Source organism: Acanthisitta chloris, unplaced genomic scaffold, assembly GCF_000695815.1.
Source record: "Acanthisitta chloris isolate BGI_N310 unplaced genomic scaffold, ASM69581v1 scaffold9873, whole genome shotgun sequence".
Classification (NCBI taxonomy): domain Eukaryota; kingdom Metazoa; phylum Chordata; class Aves; order Passeriformes; family Acanthisittidae; genus Acanthisitta; species Acanthisitta chloris.
The window spans coordinates 83,334-107,077 of record NW_008665488.1 but is presented as its reverse complement, the minus strand read 5'-3'; the positions used below and the strand labels follow the sequence as shown (position 1 = coordinate 107,077).

Genomic DNA, 23,744 nt, shown 5'->3' with positions numbered 1-23,744 from the left:
CCAAGTAAATATGTTGAATCAGTTCAACTCCTGGGAGAACTGACCATTCCCACTCTTCAGTTTGCCACACCTAAGGTCTCTGGTGTGCCAGTTGGCTCCTGCCCTCCTTGAGAACAAGGCTTGCCTGCACCTTGAATTGCTCTAACGCTCCACTCCTCAGTATTGGATGGATCTTCCACCACAGCAGCTCACAGCTGAAGTTTCTGCTGGCAGAAGTCAGTGGAAGCCCAATGAATCAGGCCCAGTGCATGCAGAAATCAGGTTCAGGAGACAAACCCTGTCCCTTGCCCTTTCAGAAGAAGAGGCCCAGCAGCTTGGTGTGTGATGGCCTGAGCTCATAAAAACAAATGCTACCTGCAAAAAATACCATCACCTTTAAAAGCTGAATGATAAGCTAAATTGCAGCCAGTCAGGATGTGAGCAGTGAACAAACTGCCACTGTAAAACCTATTTGCTGAATTGCTTAACTAAATATCTACTTGTAACATTGTATATAGTGATATACTTCTGGCTGCTTGATCCCTAACCCTAACACTGCAGCTTTCTGCAATAGTACAAACAAGTCATGATGTACCTTGTCCCTCCGGTGAAGGGATGAGAGATCTGCCCAGTGTACAGCAAAGGGAAGATGGTGAGATCAATTTGGGCATAATTTCTGCTATGTGCAGAGATCTATATTCTTCTAGTACATATAGGGACAGTTGAGGATACTGTTCATTTTAAGGTTTGTGCAGTAAAAATCTGATGGAAATGAAGGCACTTTATGCTTCAGCATAGAGAAAATTGTGATGATTACCATATCCTCTCTGAACTCCCAGGGAGTTTATCTGAAGTCGCTGGAGCCTGTTTTTTAACTTTAGGACTTATTTGAAAGCGATAAGTGGCAGGCGTCTTGTATGCGAATCTGTTTGAATTTATGATGATCCAAATGTTAATTTCCAGACAGGAAACTGCCTTTACAGTTCTGCTTTTGGGACATGTCTGAAAGGGATCAGGTTTCCATTTCAGTTCAGATACAGTCAGAATCTCTCAGGAATGGTTTTTCCTAGATTACGGATCAGATAATGAAGAACTGAGAAAAATACATGTAATGAGATTTCCACTGTTAATACAGCTGATCTTTGAAACTGGCATCACTGAATTCAAAACCTCTACTCAGTCTGATTTAACCTTGAAATAGGACCTTACACCTAATCTAAACCTGGGACTACTAGGCCAGTTTAGTTTCAAATGATATAATTTTCTCCAAAGCATTATTTCTAATGAATGCTTCTCACTTGAGGAGTAAAATTTAAAGTTGAAAATTAAGAGTTTATACTAGCTTCTTTCCATATTAGTAGGTATTACTGGTAACCACATGAGACATTCAGTATAAATACATGGTGTAAAGCTGTCTGCAAATGTAATTTTGCTACATGATACATTACAGCACTAACATCTATATTGGGGAGTACAAATGAAGCACAACTTAATATGTGTGTCATTCTAATGAAAAGAACAAGAATCATTTTACCAGAAAATTGGTTTCATCTGGATTTGTAATAGAATAGTAGTAAGATCATTGAACTCAAGCATAGTTCCAGAATAATATTAGTGATATTTCAATAGAAGAATTAATTCAAAGTCTTAACAGCAAAATAATTGCTGAGATTAAGGCATATGTATAGCCAGCTTATCTTTCTATCATAACTGAGATGCCAGGTGCATGATTTCCTGAAACTGCATGTATGCTCTCAGCCCTCCATAGAGAAACTTTAGAGAAATAAGCTATTCATTGTATGTTGTTCAATGAGATTTTTCAGTCTTTCTTCCCCCCCTTTTTTATATTTCAATTTTTGTATATACTGTTACATTCTAATGCTATGATGTGCACTATGTGGAAGTGTTTAAGTTAATCCTTTAGGGTCCTATTCATAGAACAAGTTATTTGGGCCATTTCCCCATAAATTTCAGATTCTTGTGTGCCAAAAAGTCACTTAGATGTTTGCCACAGTGATTCTTCTACAGTAAGAAAACCCACTGTTTTATAAAAGAGATCCCTGTGTTTAACTGCATTATAAACTTTTATTATATACAGATAATGCTCACACTTGTTCAGTAGATCCATTTATAATTGTCCCAGGATCCACTTCTTAACCAGCTAATTTATCCCATTCAGAAAATCTTGGCTGAACTGTGTCTGCTTTAGACCTAGGATATTTCACCATGAGTTGCATAGTTTCTCTCTTATCTGTTAATTTATTAATTTTATATTTATAATGCTGATGCACTGTATGGCTCCCTTGGCTGGGGTGTTTTCTAGCTCAGGTATCTTGATTTTACTTAGAAGTGGCCTGAAAAGTCTGTAGGAAAAACACAGAACCTGAAGCTAATTTCAAAAAGAAAACAAAACAATGACTTCATCAGTTTTGGCTGGGTTTCAACAAAATGAGATTCAAATAATAAAACTAGACAAAGGGCTAGACTTTCTTTGGTGTCATCATTTTTACTGGGAATTTTCTTGCCTTCTCTTTTGTGCTTTTTTTCAGTGCAGTAATTGTTGGCAAGAGTCACAGGGTCTGATGCAACCTTCATATTTTGTACATGAACATTGCCTGCAAAGATACAGATTTCCCAGGTTAGCTTTGTTTTCAAAGGCTGAGAGTGCTTACTGCCAGCACTCAAAGATACATTTCATAAGCAGGCAGCCCTTGAAAGCAGTAGTTTTTAATCATCTGTCACAAAAAGAATGGGAATATATATGTGTTTTTAATCTGCATGGTAGTCATGTCTGAAGCATCTTTTTCAGATCTGGCTGTCTAATACGTTCATAAGTCATGTCATAAATACACTTCATTCCACTGCAAGGTCTGGATGTGATTATTTTGCCAACATTTTCATGTATTAGACCCCATAGATATGTCTTCAGCTGCATATGTAGTGTATGAACCTACAAACAGCCTGGCTGTGGTTCAGTGGATTGAGTGCAAGAAAAAGAACTATGGCTGAAATTAAGAAATCTGAAAAATCCTGAAATTAATAGGGAAAATATTTAACAAATAAGAAAAAAATGTGGACTATTGGAAGGAGAGAGGGAATGGCGGAATGAATTGGTGTCTGAAATAGATTAAAAACAAAAAGGCTCATAAACAGGATGAGGGTTGGGGCCCATGTATCATTGTCTGATAGATGACCTTGCCCACTTCCCAAACATGTTACACCCTTGCCTGCCTCTCACATCTTTCCCCTGCCTTTTCCTTTTGATTTTTTAAACTCCCTCTCACTTTTCTAACCCACTCAATGGAATTAAACTGATGTTTGCAAGTCCTCTTGTTGTCTAGTTACACTCCTTTCTGTGCCTAGCTTTCTTTCTTTTTAAACTCCTTTCTTTATACAAATATTTATTGTTCCCTGGAAGATGGGAATCTGAACTTGGTCACCATCCAAATTCTGATATAATGCAAATGATAATAATTTCAGCCCTTTGATATCCCTTTGTGATGCTCTTTTTATGCTCCTGCTTTTGAACAGAGCCCAAACATAAAGCAGGTGGAGATGGCATGTGAATCGAGCTGCCAGAATCGCTTTGGGTTCTTTGAAGATGCCAGAAGAGAACAGGGAGATGAGAATTCACTTGCTCTCAAGTGGGCAGGAAGCAAGGGGAAGGAAGGAGCTGCATTGTGTTGAATCAATGAGAAACATACAGTAACCATGGATTGACATCCTGACATTGTGGTGTTTGTGTCTTGGCATTGCATCAACACTCAGTGATAATGGATTGTAACAACAGCCTGTCAAAGCTCAGCTGAAGGCCATCACTCTGCCTGCTTTACAGATCACTCTTTAATTCTTTGTGGTGAAAATGTAGCTGTGCATGGCTGAGTAACACTACTCCGAAATATTGCTTCTAACTTTACCTGACTCTAACTTCCACTTATTATTTTCATCCTTAGCTACTCCTCTCTTTGCATCGGTGGAAGGGAACCATATGGTATCCATATGAACTCTGAAGTCCTCTCTGCTTTTTTAGACTTGCTGTTGTGGAAAATGAGAGGTGACAGATAAGTCAGAGCCAAATTCTGCTCTCATTTACACTGGTGCAAACTTCTGGATTTCTTGGGAGTGACACTGCAGTGAATATGTGTGGCTCCTCACAGTATTTGCTTGATGTTTTTAGAAGCTCTCACTTGTGGGATTTTGTGGAGGTAAAACACTCACAGAATTGCAGTAACTGTAATTTCTCTGTGTCTTATTCCATCATTTTTATAGTTTAAAAAAATGGATCCAACTAACATTATCCCAGATTAAAATGAATACAAAATGTATTAGCATCATACTGAGTTATTCTCACTGTAAGGTGCAGCACTAGACAGAGTTGAAGTGTTTCTGGGAAAGCTCACTGGATTGCTCAGTGCTCAGCTGCAGAAACTCCACATATTGGTCAGGAAAAATACCCTGATTTTTGCAGGGTATTTTATGTAGACTATAACTAAATCAGTGACAGTTCTAGGTTCTTGTTTGCTGAGGTGAAAACACCCCTAAAACTAAGTATCAGGACAATATTGTTGAGGGCATTGGACTGAAATTCAAGCCTTTCTCCTGTATGTTTTAATCTCCAGTCCTGTGTAATGGAGTTACTATTTCATTAGCTTTTTTTTTTTTTCAGGGAAGGTTCAGTTCACTGATAAGGTTGAAGCTGTTTGGGATCAGTATTGTTAACTAATACTTACTAATAAGTTCCATGAGTTCAGCTGACACATCACAATCTTTCAGTCTCCATCCAATGAAAACAAAACTTTGTTAAAATCAGCCTCACATCTGGCTTATATGTGCAGTTGGAATTCTTGGAAGAATATCCTTTCAGTCTGGCATATGGACTCTTTGACACTGGACATACTTTCAAATGAAGTCTGTAGTGAGGAATTGTTTGACACACTAACTCCTTTGCCAGTACTTTACCAAAGTTATTTTCAAATCAATCAGTATTCATCTGCATTCCTGTCACCATAGTTTAATATTAACATCATTGTTTGGGTGCAATGCATTATGTAGAAAAAATATTTTAGAATGTTTTATTTCAGACATTTCTCGTATTTGGCCTTTCAGCTGTGCATGCTGAGGCTTTGTGTGGGACAAGGTACGGAACTGTCTCATTAGAACTGGAAGTATATAATCAATAGTTGCCAATTTGAAGTATATTTTGTTTCAACAAAGTAAGCCTTACTGCCTCCATGAGGTGAAGGTGTTTTGTAATTAGACTGAGGGACTAAGCATTGAAAGTTCTGGTGTCTCCTCCTAATGGTCTTGTCCCTTTCCAAGCAATACTGAGTAATTAATTAGACAATTTCTTATTTCTTTATTTATAAAGTATCATTAATGCCTCTTTCATTACTCTGACATATGAATTGATGAATGGGCATAGAGCCCTCAGAAATCTGAGGAATTAGTGGGAAAGTTATTGAGAAAAGAAATATTAAGTGTCAGGCATCTCATTATAGTGGCTCAAAATACGTAGATTCCTTTCGAAGCTAATTTTTACTACAGAACCATACATAAAATTAACATTTTCAATTATCCTCTGTTATCAATTACATTGTTATTACTGGGATATACATCATATTCTGTACTTGCACTGCAAGCAATGGATTAAGCAACATAAATAGTTCTAATGCACACAGCAAAACTTTGCAGTGTGGCATATTTGTCATAGCAGATCCATTCTTGAGCCAAGCCTGCCTGAATAGCCTCTGTGTAATTCATCAGATAACTCTACTGCAAATGCAAATATTCCCTTCTCAAAAAAAAAGTAATATTTCTTTTTGTTTGTTTTCAGGACTGCCCTTCAGATGTTGGTGACTTCAGAGCACAACAGTGTTCAGCCTACAATGATGTCAAATACCAGGGACACTTTTACGAGTGGATCCCTGTCTATAACGACCCTACTGCACCCTGTGCCCTGAAGTGTCAAGCTCTGGGAAAGAACTTGGTTGTGGAGCTTGCCCCAAAAGTGCTAGATGGTACTCGATGCAATATTGAATCCTTGGATATGTGCATCAGTGGAATCTGCCAGGTATGTTCATGGTGTAAGTCTCAATGTGACCTTTGTCGTGAGGCACTTTGGGGTTTTTTTCACCTTTATGTATTAATTTACTTGAGATGTATCTGTAAGTAGTGCCAGATGGTTTATAGATAATTTACCTTTCCCTGCACACAGAACTTTCTGACTGCCTTAGCATTAGATATTTTTATATTTAAACAAAAGGTCAATAAAATTAATTCACTCTTCTCTTTATGCATGTAAAAACTACAGAAACTAGTTATCGTAGCAATAGCTTTCTAACCTTTAGTATATCTGTCAGGGTGTGATGGAATTGTGTAGCCTTCCATTTCATTTAATTCCTTCCCTGAGTTTTTTATGAACTCTGTTAAGGAGAAAATTGGATGTTTTATGGGATCCAACCCAGAATGGCAGGTGTGAGTGTGTAGGTCTGTCTTGTATGGGTGAGTGAGTATACATTGTGTTTGCATGAATTGATTGTTTGAATTTTTTACTGGGAATCTACATTTCTGGATATATTTATTATTTATTAGAGTTATGCTATTAACTTTACATACACTTAGTGTAAAAGCAGAGAGTTCTAATATTTGAGGCTTGCCAACTTTGCCCATGTCTCATTAGCCAAGCAATATTGCAAACTTGTTTTATGAACAGAGCAATTTATAGAGAATGGATATGTTATTGCAATTAGTTCTCTTTCTCTGCAAGTGGTTGTTGCTCTGTTAAATGTCTAAAATGTGTGTGACTCAAAAATGCAGGATATAGCCCAGTGAGTAAAATAGCTCCATTATAGGGGAAAATTTGACACATTTGGCAGAAGACTGGTGCATGGATTATAGCAACATTAATATACGATCTGGACCTTGCTGTGGGTTTTATGTGACTTCTTTGTGTACTGCAGTTCCAATACCAGTCGTGTCAACACACAGTGCATCTGCTGCCTCTGAAACAGAAGAATTCCTTACAGAGACACTGCACTCATCAGCAGCACTTCACAGTGGTACCCAGCAGTGTTCATTACCCTGTGTGTTTCCAATAGGCTATACCTCTGCAAACTCTGAAGGCACTTGCCAAATAAGATGTTGCTTTTATGTTCTGAGTGATCATCTCCTCTCCTAATAGAAGCTTTCACCCAGGAGGAAGTCACAGCCTTTTCTAGGTGGTACATCTACAGCAGCCTTTGCTGTGTGCCCATTGCAGCATGAGTGTCATGCTGGATCTAACAGAGCTCTGGGTTTTTCACAGGCTTGTGAGCCTTTTGCTCAGAGTGCTGTGGGGTTGCCAGTGTCTCCCACACTGACTTCAAACACCTGCCATCTTTCATGCATGACATAAAACTCACTTTGCCTAGAGTGGGTCCAATTTTTTGAAGAACAGTTGAGAGTTATAAAAGGGCTGCCTTCAGTGTCTCTTACTGTTTTGCAGTATTCACGTGTATATATGACATCAAATGCTTGTAAATTTAAATAATCCATTTTAAACATAAATGAAGTAGTAGAGGAAAAAATTAATCATTCCAGAAGCATGAATTGGAATCTTACACTGTCACTGAGAGTTGATTTCTTCTCTCCATCTTCCATTTTTATTTGTGTAATTATTTCTTCTAATTTCACAAGAGTAGTTTTTAGTGAAGGATAAGATCTTCAGGAAAAAGCCTCAAACAACATGTTAGAATCTGTCCTGTGCTGTGACTTAGGCAGTTGAATTCATTTATAACTTAACCTCATAAGCAGTTAGGTGTTCTTCAAGTCATTGGCTGTTCCTGAGGTATTTCTGCACACTTTTGAAAGTAAATATTTGATAATTCAATGTTGGCTACTTTTATTGAGGTAAAAAATTGGAATTTAAACGCAACAGATTGAAAAGAGAGGCCATTTGTATAACCTTTTTCTCTTTGCAAACTCTTTTGGGGATGGAGGGAAAGGTTGTTAACTTGTGAAAGGGGCTGCAGGAGGTGGGGACTTCCTCAAAACTGACACCAAGCTTTGTGCTACTCCTATTGGAGCAGCAAAAGAAAACAAATTGACATCTAATCTTTCCTGGAAAAATATGATTACTTAGTCCACTGCTGTTAAGAGAGAGACAGCAAAGTCGTGATTCTCCACAATTGTGGCTGTAAGAGCCTTCTGTTGGGTCCTGACATATATTTGGCACAGCCTGCAAATAACTTGGCAAATGTTTTTACAGTTAACTCCTCTAGAAGAGCACATCATACTGCTGATGTGGGTAGCTTCGCTTTTATGCCTGGGAGCACCAGAGAGTTAGTATAAGGAGACTGGTGCTGGTTTTGCTCATTTGATGTCTCAAAGTTGGCAGGTTTTATAAGATCTCGACTTCCTCTCCTCCCCAACATGATTTCATTTTCATCTGTGTTCTGGTTCTTGGTAAGGTAGGGCTGCACCACTAATTCTGCTTCTTGTTCAGGCTCTCACCTTGGCAACATATGAATTTACAAGGATGGTGAGTTCCTGTTGTTCAGCTTCAATTCCAAGTCTTTGCAGTTCTCTTATCAAGCAAAATCGAACTAAATAAGCTCTGTCAAAGAAAATTGTGAGACAACAAAGCTGCTCTCCAGATAGGAGGTGTGGAGGCTTCAGGGGAGGTAAAATCTAAAGATGGTGGAGCAGGGAAAAGCTTATTAGGCACGTTAATATTGGGGTTATTTGATAACCTGGTGGTTTGGGGTTGCTTGTGGCTTAAGTGAGTCACATATGATCATGTTTTAGTCTGCTACTGCCCTGCTTCTATTACCAACTCAAATATCTGGGGCTGTTGTGTTAAATGGGGACAGGTCAAAACTTCACTGCCAGGAGGATTTTCACACTTAGCTTCTGATATTTTTTCTAGTCTCTGCACAACTCCCAACACATTTCTTTGTATAATATGTTCCTGCTGTGCCCATCTGGATGTGGGTGGAGACATTTAAAAACATCTGCATGTCAGACACATGTGTGGGCAACATTTACCCAGTTACTCCGCCTGCTTTGGGGCCCTGCCTTTCCCTTGGTTTTGTTTTTAATTCGTGCAGACCTGCTTTTCTCTACCAGAATGCAGAATGGGGTGTTACTTGTGCCAGTACCTGAAATGGTTACAGTGATAATTTTCCTAATATGGTGTAATGTGTTTGGACGATAAATACACACATCACCCAAAAAATCTGGAGTCCTAAGGAGCAGCCTGAGTAGTTCTGTCCTAGGCTGTCACAATTAGGTCAAAGATGATGTAAATCCTGCAGTGAACTTTCCATTTAGTGTCAGCAAGTTGTTTGTGTTCCAAAAAAAGGCAGACACTACACTGTGCTTTGTAGCATATGGCATAAATTTAGCTGACATCAGAACACATCCCACATGTCAAGTGGAGCACCTTCAACTTCTGCCATGCTAGTTCTCTTCTGTCACATGTCATCATATGGCGTGTAGGTATCACTCACCACCAAAGCACTCTTATGCTTGATGTAAATATCTGTCAGAGTTTTCATTGAAAACAGTTTCTGAAAGCTCTTGGAAGGCTGTTGCACTCTTTTTTAAAATAAGCCTTGCTCATGCTTTAAACTTAAAATCATGGCAGATTATTAATTTCTTCTGAATCTTGACTCCTTTTATTCTGAGAGTTGTGTTCGCAAAGTGCTTGTTTAAGGTGTTTTGTGTGCTTTCTCTTTCAGTTCCTACAGACACATTTTTTTACCTGTAAATGTGTTCAAAGACTGCCCAAGATGCACAGGAGGTTTGGTGTGCAGAGAATTAGAAAGGAATGTTCCGTTTCCATCCAGTGTTACTGCAGACATGAAGCTGTGTTTCTTACACATTAGTCTGAGTAGTTAATTCCTGAATAGCAGTTTAGAAAGCACCTTTTTTTTCCAGAAATGAGCATTTAGAGTCTTTAGTTAATATTTAAAAATAAGGAAAAAATGTCCATGTTACTTTTTTCTTCTTTTTAGCCTTTAAACCTTGACTAAGTGTGTCATAGAACTGATTTTGAGGAAACTCTGTGTGGCTTTATGCTGAACCTGGCATTCTTTTCTGGGTGCCACTGATCAGCAAATGCACTGAGTAAAGTACATTTTGGAGCATGGAGGAATCCCTGTATAGGTACCTGTACTCTGCCTACGTGTTACCACACCAGAGCTGGCAGGCTGGACCCTATCCAGAAAGGCTGTGGGAATTGCTCATGTAGATCCAACAAAATTTTCTGGCTCTCAAGCTACATATGAAAATCTTCTTATGACCACATGCATGTGACAAGGTCATAAAGCTGGGGAGAGCAGGGAGCTCCAGCTGCAGTTCAGCTGGGAGATGTTGGTGGCTCTCCAGAAGTCCCACTGGAAGATGTGGCTGAGCTAAACATGGGTTACCACATCCTACGTGACCTATCAGCATCACATTCTGTAGGCTCAGTGGGCTGTTTTCCTCACCCAGTGGAGGCTCTTGGCACTGCCCAGCCAGCAGATCATGTAGCCACCCTTCAAGGGCTGCCCTTGCCCCTCCTTTAAGGTCACTGTCCATCTTGGTATAGTGGTTCCCTCGCAATGAAATTGCACTCAGAGTTGTGCTTTTACTGTAAGTAATAATGGAGTACTCTCAGACACCTAAAAGGTCTTTTGGAATCACTTGTTTTTGTGTTGCAGCTGCCCACTGCTGCTAGCAACTGATGTTTCTTTTCAGATCTTGTCTTATTCTCTCTCCTACTGTTTCTTATAGAGAAATACTCCCCACAGGGATTTCTCACTGTGTAAGTTTATCGTTTCTTGTCAAATGAGTAGTGGATTTTTTCTGATCTACAGTTTCTTACCTATATTTCTTTTTTTGTAAGTGATTCTTTCTGCCAAGTTTTGTTTTGTTTTAGTGAGCTTTGTACAAATGTGACTTTACCTCCCAGCATAGCAAGGTCCTAAATCCTGTGAGCAGTTATAGCAGAAAAACTCATGATTTGGGTATCGTCTTGAACTAGAACTTTAGTAACCTTCAAATCCCCCAATGCTAACTTCCCCAAGCAAGGCAGACTTGGCTGGACCCAACCAGAAAACGAGCAAAGTAATGGGATTTCATATATTGATTTCTTTCATTCTCCCAAATAAGAAACCCAGTGGGAGTTTGTGTCCTATACTCTGTGTGTGTGTGTGTGTGTGTTTTTTTTAAACTGGAGACCATGTGGGAAAGGGTACTTGCTCCTACTGGGTGGTCCTATAATCTCTTAGCTCCTCCAGCATGTGACAGATCCTGTAGTAAGAGTTAAAGGTTTTGGAAACATTTTGGTTTATTTGATGGAAGTGGATTTACAGAGTTGTGGAACACTCTTTAGCCTCTTGCCTTCAGATATAAAATGTTAGCAGAAATATGTGGAAAGTCTTTTTAGGAGCCCTTTAGTATGCAGTGAATTTTATGCACTGTACATTTTTATCTTCTGGGTTGTTTTTTTTATTGCTTTACATTCTTTTCCTCTGTGTGGATGGCTTGGGAATTAGAACATCATGGAGCGTCTCCACATGCCCATCATTCTGACTTATTTTATGCCTCTGTTCTGAGGTTTGCATTTTGACACACTTTGCCTTTACTTTCTGATTTCTTATCTATGAGCAACTGAAAATCCTTGCACAGAGGAAGTTTTCTTACTCCCATTCAGCTTGGCAACTGGGATTGTAGCTTGCTTTGCTGGGAAGTGATGGGCAAGGTCCCCAAAGGGGCTGTGTTCTGTTTATTAACATATGCTGAAGCTTGTGTCAGCTTGTCTGGGCTGCTACTGTCCTGTGCTGGTTTGATTCCAGAGATGTGAGAACTCATGCCACAATCAAGCCTTTGTTAGCTCAGACATAACTGAAGAGTTATGAGACAGGACCATGTGAGGACAAAATCATGACTCAGACCAAGATAAATCTTCAATGAGGGTAAACCAGAGTTCAGAAGTGTTGCTTGAATGCTAAGATTCCACACTACTTTTAAAAGCAAATTTTTAAAAAAAGAAAGAAGTAACCTGCTTAATTGGAGGGATGCTCTGGTATCTCTCCCTCTGCCTGTCAGAATCAATTAGATGTGAATGATGAGCATGGGAAAGAGACACTGGGAGTTTTTTCTTTATATTCTCTCTGGGGGCATATTTTATCTGTGTATAAATGAAGTACAAGCTGAAGTTATCACAAGGCCAAGGATGTGAGCAGGGATTGCAGAGTATATGAATAGATGGACTTTGAATGACAGCAGGGCAAAGATACACGGAAAATATTGACTGAGGCAGAGCAGGATTTTCACAACAGGTTCTGTACTGATGTTTTTATTACCATAAATTCCCATAGCTGTATTTAAAATTAATCATTTGATGTGTGGATACAGACATTCCTAACATCTGCCTGTGCTGTGATTCTGTGCTGAGACAAGTAGAGCAGGTGAAAATACAGCAAACAGCTGATAGTGGTGCAGTGAGATCTGTGTACTGTGATAGCAATGTGACTGTGCAGTAAAACACAACCCTCATTTCTCTGAGTTTTGGATCTTGTAGTGTGTCTGTGTTTCTAGAAATAGAAATTGTTATTCTCTGAGCAAGACCCTGGAGATTTTAATTTTCCCTATTGAGGGTGATTCTAGTAAACAGCAATAGAGGTTTATCTTTTTGAGCATGTAAGGATTATTCACTGTTTTCTTCTTCTATTAGTAAATGTTGAAATAAAATGTGTCCCTTCTTAGTCAAGTCACAAGACTTGGAGAGGATATTTTTGTCAGAAATAATTCTGAGGTTATCTTGTATTTTGTGCAATGCTGTAAAGATTTGAAAGTATGTAGATGTTTTTGTTTCTTTTTTATCATAGTTCAGATGTCTTGTAATGTTGAAATAAATGATTTGGTTCTAAGAGCCCATATACTGCTGGCTTGGTGGTAGAGTAGTCAGATCACCTTACTGGATCTGTTTGGTGTAATAGTCTACTTTCATTCTACTTGCACTTAGCCCACAAAGCCTTTGCCAACCTTCAGCAGATCAGTGGTCCAACCAACATAGGATTCTGTTACTGAGGTATTGCTCTAACAGGTCTGGTGCTAGCCAGCTCTAAAAGAAAAAGCATGGGGCAACATGTACTGTGATAATTACAGGCTGTTTAGCCCTTGAGGGAAAGGATCTCCTGTGTAATAACTCTATCACATTCTTGTGAAGAAGTATAATTATCATCTCCGTTTGTGCATTCTGCAGTGCAGTTCCTTGCTCAGCATATATACAGTATTTCTCTGACATTTTTAAGCACATTGGGCACTTCCCCATAAATGATTTGCTGGCTTTTCTGCTTCAGCTGAATTACACTAAGTGCCATCTGTATGCCTGTGTTAAAATCCCACTGCCATGAGGTTGTGCATCCTTGGAAATAGCCAGGCCAATGGAAGGACACAAGTATAATATATAATTATTATATATTATAATATATATATACCCAGGATAGCTTTCATCTGGGTTTTCCTGAGCACTGGGGTGTTTGCTCAGCAGCTCTAAAAGGATAATAATTATGTTACATCGTGATGTTGTTGAATTGATTTTCTATTTTCATTTTATTAAACCAGATCCCATTAATAGAGGGCATCACTTCCTGACACTGAGCTGCCAGTCCCTCAAGTAAACACAGAGCACTGCAAAGCATAGCTTAACTTATCATTTTAATGGAATCTCTGATAAATGAGAGTCTGTATCAATAACAAATTTAATAGTCAAAGCAGAAAATGATTTAGTATTTTACATCATCATTCCTGCATATTTAAATGGTCTGTCTGCTAAAAAGCTTAGTCTAGGACACAGTAAGTAGAGCACTAATGGCACTAGTGCAACTTCAGTTTTAATGTTTCCTTGAATTTATGTATCTGTCACAAATAAAAATAGCAGTGATTTATTCTTTTGTGGCCACTTCTATAGGAAAACTCAGTATGTTTGTTTTTTCTGGCTGTACCTGGATCTTTGGCTCCAGAGGACCCTAGAAGGGAGGAAGTCCATTTCTAAAGAAAAATGTTGTATATAATTATGTATATAATTTCACACTTTTGATAGTAATAATGACCATTAACAGTCAGATGGTACTTGTTGTGCACCAATTTCTGTTTTTACTTGTGTTTCAGATAGGTACTTTGTAAAGCATAGGTATATCTTCAGGTTCTTTATTTGAAGAATATCATCTTGAGTTGTTAGTGTCCCAGAAACATTTTTTAATGATTGAAATGTACCATTTTTATAATTGAAAACTGACTTCTCCTGGAATGGGTTCTAGAATAACATGGCACTGTGCCTGTTTTAGGAGTGTCTGCTGCTAAGGGTGAATGGTCAGTTGAGGTAATAGCACAGTTCAGGAGGGCTCAAGCAATGGTCTGACAAGCAAAGTTGAAATTATAAAACCTGATGCTGCATTGGCAATTGTAGTCAATATTTGTATTTATGTTTATTAAGAGAAATCTCTGAAGGGGACAAGGGACTAGGATTTGCCATGTTTTTCACTGTGGTGCTTTTTTACCATACAGGAATCTGAGTAAAAGTTCCATCACCTTACAGTTCTGTGCATTTTCTCACCATAGTTAATTATAAACATCTTCAGAAAGGAAGATCCTTGAATTTAGCAGACTGTCCTTGGACCTTTAAAATTAACATGCTGCATTAATTTCTTTGTGTAAGTCTAATGCCTTGGCTGAAACCTTACTAAGTGAATACGACCTAAAGAAACAGCTGTGAGAGCTTCAGAGTGATTTTTGGATTCATATTTCCAAAAATATTAGTAACATTCTGTATTCACTTCTAACATATCAGCAGCAATTTCATTTTTCTCTTTCATCTATATTACTGTATTTTATGCCCTGACCTTTTGTTCTTCCTTTGCCTTTCTGAACCTACATAAACTATTCTAAGCATGCTGCAAAGCATTTAACACCCTTCAGTATTGTCTTTCACAACAGCACTGCCATGCTAACGTTTAGGAGTTTGTTGAAGCAGATGAGCTTTTTGGTTCACTATTTAACCAGATGCTTTTGATCTGAGCTGCTTGTGAGAAAACAGCAGTATTCTTTTTCATGCTTCTTTTTTCTTTTTCTTTGGAAAAACACAGACAAATAACATATTCAGGTTCTGTCCAAAAATAGCGATGGATCAGACACCTGTTTCTGAGAATAATCCTGATTAATTTATAGATATCCCATTATGGACAATTTTTTTTCATGGACAAAGTGCCCATTTTCTCAATACTCTTTTTCTCTTTCTTCTTATTGTTTGTTTTGTAACATATTGATCAGCATTCTCCCTGCTGTCTGAAGAGCTCACTCACAATCTAGTCAACACAATACCTGTATCATTTGCTGGCATGATGGTATTTATGGCTGCAGATTTCCTAAACTCACTAGGTCCCAATCCTTCCATTACACAGTTTGTATTATCACTTGTTTCATTTATTCAGCCTATGCTAAAATCACCTAATATTATTTCTGACTATGCCCTAAAAGCCTGCAGATGTTTTCCCAATTTGCCTGTAATATTTATGGCTGATCCCTTTGCTCTGTAAACAGCGAGCAATGTGGGGTAAATTAATCCTAAAAAATGCCTTAATTGTGGTAATCATCAGCCTCTTTGGCTGGCTGAGGTGGTGTGTGAGCGGAGAAAGGCTGCTGACATTGATCATTTTTTTGTCCTTGTTGCAGCTTTGCTTGCAAATACACATGTAGTCTTCAAGCTGTTTCATGAAACACGATGTTTTCCAATAGTTATTGGCTAAAATATGAAGTCCTTAAATTCATAATATTTGGTGTCACAATACTATATGTGTTTGAGGCCCAGTTTCCAAAGGTATACCTTGCAGCTTCCTCTTCTTTTGGTGACATCTGTTGACTGTCCAGCTTATCTGGGAAATACCCTATCAAGGGTTTAAAAACAGAAAAAAAAAAATCTAACTCTAGACACTCAGGTTTTAAATACATCCCATCCTAGTGTTCACTCATTAAGATTAGTTCTAAATTGGGACTTGTCACATGAAAATCTGCAGAATTTTGAGGTGCTTCATGTCAAACAAAATCTGGAATTCAGTGCTTGCTTCAGATCAATATTGTGATAATAGTTTGAGTTGTTTTCTAAATTGTGTTCCAGGATATCATTGCTTGATACTCATATTCATAACAGTTGCTGTAAACATAATCTGTGAAGGAAGTCAGCAGAGGGTGAGTGCATCTAGCTGAACACACCACCTTTCCTGGCAGGGGAGCCATAAAGCTTTTCCCACATCCCATTCCCTTGCAGCTAGCACTCCTGTTTTATTTCTGTGGCATTTGTGTATTATTAAAAAATAAGCAATAATAGTATATGAAACAGTGCTCTAAAGTATGCTGCTGTGCTGGTTATCTTTTTTTCTTACATTCCATGTTGGACACAATAGTGCCCTGTGTTTGCACAGTTGTGTAATTTTTGTTACATGCAACGAGAGTTTGTTTTCATAGGGTCTGTGTGTAAGAGCTCAGTATAAATGTTTGTTATTATCATGTTGGGCTCTAATGGGCTGGGCTTGCAAGTGCTCTGCTTGCTCAGTGCCCTCCACCCAACAAAGACCTGCAGGATCTGTAGCCTGCAAATATGCAACAGCTTAAGCTAACAAAAAATAACACTTTTTCATGCAGAGTATCACAATGTGCAGCTTAATTTCTCCTTTGAAATTAATTGACGAGTGAATAAATATTTTTTGAATATTTGGAAAATGAGATTACGATATGAAATGGAAATGTGTTTAAGAGATCTGGGGAGAGATTACACTTGCAGTAGTTTAACAATTTACCTCCATGTGCTAGTGGTATCTTTATGTGAATTAGAGCAGGAGAAGCAGTGGAGAGCAATAGTCAACATCAAAAATCTACCTAAGGGAAATAGAGCCTCCTAATGACTGGTATGGTCTCCATCATTGTACCATCTGAATGTTTGAGAAACTTTAGGAGATTTATGTTTGCAACACCCCTGTGAGATGGGGATCTGCAGTTAGACTCTTTCACAGATTGGAATGGCAAAGCACAGGAAGTTTTCGAAGGTCAAAAACAAAGTCTGTTGTGGAGTTGGGAACTGAAAGAGTTGTCAATGCTGAGGCCAATGTACACTGTAGTTTTATATCCCTTGAAATTTCATCTGCTTTCTGATTCACGCAGTGAGCCAGGCAATTTCTGTTTCTGAAATGGTGTTTTAATTCATTTCTCAATGCTAATTGGTGATAAAATGGGAAGATAAGCTTGTTTAGAGTAATTCATTTACAATCTTTTTCTTTTTGTAATGCTCTGGATGTCAGTGATGAACCCAGAGCTAATGTTAAAAACAACTTTAAATGAAAATATTTTAATCTTTAATCCAGACCTTCTCTGTGGTAAGTAATCACCTGTTCTGAGATGATCTGAGTTCACACATGGGTGTCGATTTGTCAGTTTTTAAAATTAATTCTTTACTGTGCTACATAGGATGAAGATCTCCTTCAGTTGCAGGAATAAAATAATTTACTGCTGCTAATGTAGATTTCTATGGTAAATCTGAAGATCTTAATTCGGCACAACATGTCTCTCAGTGGAAGCACCATAAACTGTTCTCCATAGTGCCCTCCTCTGAAGGGAATGCAGCACGTAGGGAATTGGGAAAATAGGAGAAAGGGGCAGAAGGGGGAGGTGGAGCTGTTTGGTTTTCTTTTCCTATAGACACGTGAAGCTTGGAGATTACATTTCTCTGTGTTTGGCAGTGGATGCACATGATTTGTGTCTGTGTGTGTGTCTGTGTGTGTGTGTGTGTTAACACAGACTGGAAGACCCAACCCTCCCTCTTATGTGTGGACTCAATCCTCACCTCTCCAAGGGGATTGTGTGTCAGTTTTGGCATAGCACAGATGCAGTGGATCTTGGCAGCTAAGACTGCCCCTTCCAAGCATTTTTATATAGGAAGAGGCGTGTGCTGGCCAGTTTCAGAATTCTAGCACTGCTTTTAACTGTGAATTTCCAGAGTTCTTTCTAGCCATTTGTCAGTTTGGAGTTTGGTTAAATATATACATCCATGACAAATTAGCTGCTCTTCTCAGGGATATGTGGGTATAAGAGGTGTATAGGCTGACTTGAAAAGACTTGAAGCTGGAGATTAGCTTTTTACCACATGGCTCAGCATTTAGTACTGCCTGAAATTTCTTCTATGAAATGATGAAGAGTAAGATAGGTGAGGCCAAATATTTATCTTTCATTCAGTAGGAAGGTACTTTTAGTCAGTATTGTCTATTCTTTTTTGTCTTCCCATTCTAACTCCCATCCTTCTTGTGGAGCGACTGATATGAAGAAAGAGGAAAACCTGGAAAAATGTTTTCATTATAGTTTGGAGAGTTTTCAGTTGACAGTTTTTCAAAAACTTTGCTTTTGGAATTGTTGGCAGTGTTTAAGTTTGGGTGTTTTTATTATAATCATTGGAAAGTTTTATAGATTGGGTCTCATATTCACAAACCCAAAAAAAATCAAAAGTTGAGAACTGAATAATTCAAGTTTTTTAAAATCTGGTTAGCAAATGTATGTTATTGACATTGATGGAAATGACAAGTAGATCTGCATGAGTGACAGGTAAATTCTGAATGGTCAAGACTGTAGAATATTAGCACTGCCCACAACTCCTTGTCTATGAAGCTGAAGGCTGAGTGCCCCTTATGTTTTTAACTTTGGTTATTTCATTGCATTTATCCTTTCTCAGACATAATTAAACAGGTGATGAAAAACAAATTGTAAATAACATAGTTATCCCTGGTGTTGGAAAGAATAATGCTCAATGGTGTTCATTCACATAAGTAGTAGGAAATGGATTCATGTATTTCCTATGCTTGAATAGCTTAATATATCAGTTGTTGTGGTTCATCATTAAAGTCATGGAAATGACAGTGTGCTTTTAAAATCCGAAATTGCAAGATACGCTTTGATAGAATGAGGCCAGCTCATAAAATCAAAAGGATAACATAATAAATAAAATTCCAGAAACCTGAGCATGTCTACTACAGCTTTGCTCTCCTTCTGACTGTGGTGTTGATGTTGGCAGGCAGTAGGCTGTGATCGACAACTTGGGAGCAATGCCAAGGAAGACAACTGTGGAATCTGTGCAGGAGATGGTTCAACATGCAGGCTGGTGAGGGGACAAGCTAAGGCACATGTCTCACCAGAAAAAAGTAGGTTGCCAATTGATCCTATGATAATTTATCCTTGACTGTGTTTTCTGCTTGTATATTAGCATACATATTGCAGAGTGACCTTTTAACTATATACTTGTTTGCAGTTTTACAAAGCTACTTATTCTAAAGTCTGTGCTAGATTAGTCTATTGAAATTCCATGAGGGATACCACACATTAGGGTATAGCTAGGAAAGAATTTGAGATATGCATTTTTTTTTATAGAGCTACTCAACTCATTCTATCAGGAATAACCATCAAGATGCACATCTTATTTTAGAGGGTATCCTCATGTTGCAATATATGTGATGCTGCAGCAATGTTTTTAAATCATGGAAACATATTATAGATGGTTTTATGGAAATTGTGGCTCATGATTGAAAGTGCCTGGATTTCAAATTAACTTTGCTTTTTCTTTTTTATTTTGTGTCTGAAAACAGTTGAACTTCAGGGGCAAGTTAACTATCTGTATGGTACAAAAAGCACAAAATGAAAGCGAATAATATTTGCATCTTTTTTGTGTGGTTCAAATTTTGCCATTCTTTCTCAAAATAATTAACATCTCACTGTGAGTAACTCTGTAGGTCTCAGTAGTAGTGAAAATATAAAAGAGGGGGGATATCAGAATTGGACCCTTTAATGGAGTTGTAAGAGTCTGACTGTGTCAATATGCAGGTAAGGTTTGTCACACCGGGGCTCAACCTCTGACACTTGTGCTTTCCACCCTCTCTGGTGATGCTCCTTGTAATCTCACATCATATGTCCTGTGTGTTTAGTATATGACATAGTTGCCTCACATAATTTTTTCTTTTTCTGAACTCACAATGTGTATGTGTCATGTATATCACATGGAGATTGAGCCCTTGGGGTTCAATACCTTCCTGCAAAGTCACAAGACACACAGGTGCTCTGAGAGTCAAAACTCAAACTTCAAATGCAAGAAGGTTTTTTTAATGGATGAAGCACCTGCCTTTGACAGCTGCGTATGTTTTTATAATGTTGTAGTTCAGCCTGCAAAGATTTCACTCTGTGCCCTGATTTTCAAAGAGCTTTGTATATTGAATCACGCTAAAATCTTATTGCAGTGCATGTAAATATTTCCCTGGGTTTCAAAGAGCTTTGTATATTGAATCACGTTAAAATCTTATTGCAGTGCATATAAATATTTCCCTGGGCTTGTTAACGCCACTGCTTGCAGTATGCCTCAATTTGGATGTAACCTGAAGTGCAGTGTATGTTATCTTAATGCTCATTACCTTTCACTGTGATTGCTTGTACTGATCTATGAGGATGTTGGGTTATCTTGCATTGTGTGGGTACATGATTTCTGTAATTCAATACGTATGTGTAACAAAGAAAATCTCAAAGAGTGACTGTCTTTATGGCAACATCTTTTAAAGTCACCGAATAATTTAGCACAAGTCAAAGAGCCTTTTTTTACGTATCAGGTGGTTTATCAGTGTTAGCCTTTGTCTTGCCTTTACTCTAGTGTCTTTTCTGTGGATGGGAGTGTGTAGTTCAGTAATTTATAAAGCTTTTCATCCTGACAGACTAAGAAAATGTCTTGAATTTTTACAATGAGCTGAAAAAGAGTTTTCATGCAGGGCCACTATTTATTCAGTTGCTATATCAAATACTCAGATCTTCTGGTCAGCACAGAGCAAACACTTGTAAAGCAGGGAAGATTGTGCAATATTTTTTTAGTATTACCAAGTTGTATTTGTTTTGTGTCTCTTGATATAGATATATAGGGATATGTATGGACAAAATAATGCTTTCCCTTTCTGATGTGGAGGAATTGAAAGGAATTACATTGTCTATTCCAGTTTTACAGCAGCAGAGAGTCTCCTGCAGAAGGATGATTCCTGGGGACACCCTAGATAGTTCTAAAACAACCCAAACTAAACTTGTTGGATTGGTAAATCTGTTTGGATAGGTCATGATAAGTGAAATAAAAAGTTTCATATTTAATTGCTGCAAAGTATCTAAGTACTGTAAAGACAAAGTGGTAAAAAGGATGTGGTTTTGAAACTATCAATTCGTGGCAGAAAACGTTAATTTCATTTGTGCCAATCTGCTGCAGCTAAGAGCTGACTACAGCTGGCAACACTTCGTGGAAGGGCTCCCATTGCCTTGAAGGTTATGAAGAATACCAGTAGGTCATTGTTTCCTCTGTCATAATTCAGTGGTTCTTGAAGAGTTCTTTAAAATTAAAGATGAAGAAAAACTATTCTGAGGAAAGATGTCAGTTATGCCAAGCTTTGGTTTTTGTCTTGCACTGCAGTAGGCTGGATGATATGAATGAATTACCATTCACATAAGCAAAACAGCACAAATGCTACTAAAGTCAGAACTTTTGATGTTTTTCTTGCTATTGTGATAGTGCCAAAATATTTTTTGGTCAAGTTGTTCAACACTATGGAAGCAGTTCCACATAGTCATTCTGTGTGTGAATGAAATGTGGAAATAAAGCCATCCTTTCTTTGTGCTAATGTGTCAGTGAAGGAAGGCACAATATCTTCCAAATAGTCATTTGGAAGCTTTCAGAACTGGTGCTGAGAAGTAAAATATCGACACATGACAGACATGTCTTTAAGAGGGAGCTTAAGGTTGTGAGCAGGATGTAAATTTTACTGTTCAATGAAGCAAATTAAAGAATTAGAAGGAAAGCAAAAGCCAAAGATTTTTATTATGAAAAAGGGACATAAGGGAAAATAAAAGTGCCTAGTTATCTTGATCCTTATTTTAAAATAAAGACATTTAGGTATAGATAGCAAACGATTTCTCATAAAGGACTTGCATTGTTTTATTATCTTTTTTTATATGTTTTTACATAAAATGAATTCCTTTGATCAGAAAGCTAAACAGCACTAAGAGAGAACTTACTGTTTTGCAAATATGAAACTGATGGTCATTTCAAAAGCTCTTTATTTTTTCCACTAACACTTAATTGCCTTTGAAAGACAAAGTAAGTTAGGCTTCTGCCAGCAAGTCAGATTCTAACATTCTGGTAAAATGATTAAAGGTTTGACTAATGATATTTAAACAAAAAGTGTAATAGGTTGTAAAATGTACCATCCCATTGGGAAATGAGATATCATGGGCCTGATGTTTCTAGTACCATATGCATGGAACTCCCATTAACTCCACTGCACTTTCTGTACTGGAAAAAATGTAGGATTGGGCCCTTATGTCTCCTTTCTGCACCATTATTGGCAAGAAATGGTAGGAAACAGGGCTGGTTCTGATACCAAGGAAGAAGAAAAGATGCTGGTTCTGAAAACAACAGGGAATGAAGTTAAAAGCCCAGGTTTGTCCTAATCTGGTCTTACTTGATTCCGAAATTGTTTGATACTTACAAGCTTTACCTTTCTCAATGTTTTGTTGAAAGCTTCATACAAAAGGTTTCACTGTCGATGGCTTTGTAACTGTTTGAATTTCCTCTTGTCCTGTGCCTTGTTTCCTGTGACACTTGTGTAATTTACCATGGGTCACTTTCTGTTACGTGTTTGTGTGACATCATCCCCAAGCACACTTAACCCAAAATCAAATTTCACTTTGGTCATTTATCTAAATAATGTCCTTTGGCACAAATCCCTCTTCAGTGTCATCAGCTGGTTCAGCCTTGTGACAACTCGCTACCTCCCATTTTTCTCCTCTTTGAAATCAATATACACAGAGCTAGCAAACCCAACTGTCAAGGTTGCCTGATACTTCGCTTCATACAAAGGATTATTTGCCAAAATGCAACAGTTGTGTCAGAAACCTTTCATTCCAGGTGCTAAATGTTTTGGAGCAAATTCAGCCAAAACAACTCAGTATATTCCAAGGACACAGCAGAGAAAAAATATGTTGTTTCCCACTGTCAAAACATTCCTGAAACCTTTTCTTTAATGTCTTAACATCCCCCATTGTTGGACTTGATCACAGATCAGGGATTTGAAATTTGGCAGGCAATGGTCTTCTGGTCATGGACAAATCTCTTGCAATGTCTGTGAATATCAACACATATTTTACTACAACCTTTTAAAAAACAAAAACCTCCAATCTTTTCTTTCAGGTTTTGTAGAGGCTTCTTGGATGTTAACTGCTGACATTTCTGAAAACTTTTCCTATTAAGTGTTCTCTGGCTTGTTACAAGTCCTAACTGCAAACAGATCATATGCATGCAGCCTCCGTAGAATAAATTAATATGTTTCTCTTCCAGAACTTAGATGTTTAAACTGTCCTTGAGGTTGCTCTTTCTTTCTATTTTGCTGCATACAAGAATAGGTGCCACAGCATGGACCCTGTGATGCCTCCTACCTCACAGTCAGGCATTCAGGAGAGATTTTGTGGAGAGCCTAACTGCAAACAGATCATATGCATGCAGCCTCCGTAGAATAAATTAATATGTTTCTCTTCCAGAACTTAGATGTTTAAACTGTCCTTGAGGTTGCTCTTTCTTTCTATTTTGCTGCATACAAGAATAGGTGCCACAGCATGGACCCTGTGATGCCTCCTACCTCACAGTCAGGCATTCAGGAGAGATTTTGTGGAGAGCTTCAGAGACTGGGGGT

At 38.1% G+C, this 23,744-nt stretch overlaps 1 protein-coding gene across 1 annotated transcript in view; it reads left to right on the top strand.

The window, feature by feature from the left end:
* The window catches only part of ADAMTSL1 (ADAMTS-like 1), a 175,773-nt gene that overhangs the window by 83,061 nt on the left and 68,968 nt on the right, over positions 1 to 23,744 (top strand). Inside the window, exons 5-6 of the mRNA XM_009071781.1 lie at positions 5,813 to 6,049; positions 19,058 to 19,184. Coding sequence (XP_009070029.1) covers positions 5,813 to 6,049; positions 19,058 to 19,184 — 364 coding nt within the window. The remainder of the gene's footprint in view (positions 1 to 5,812; positions 6,050 to 19,057; positions 19,185 to 23,744) is intronic.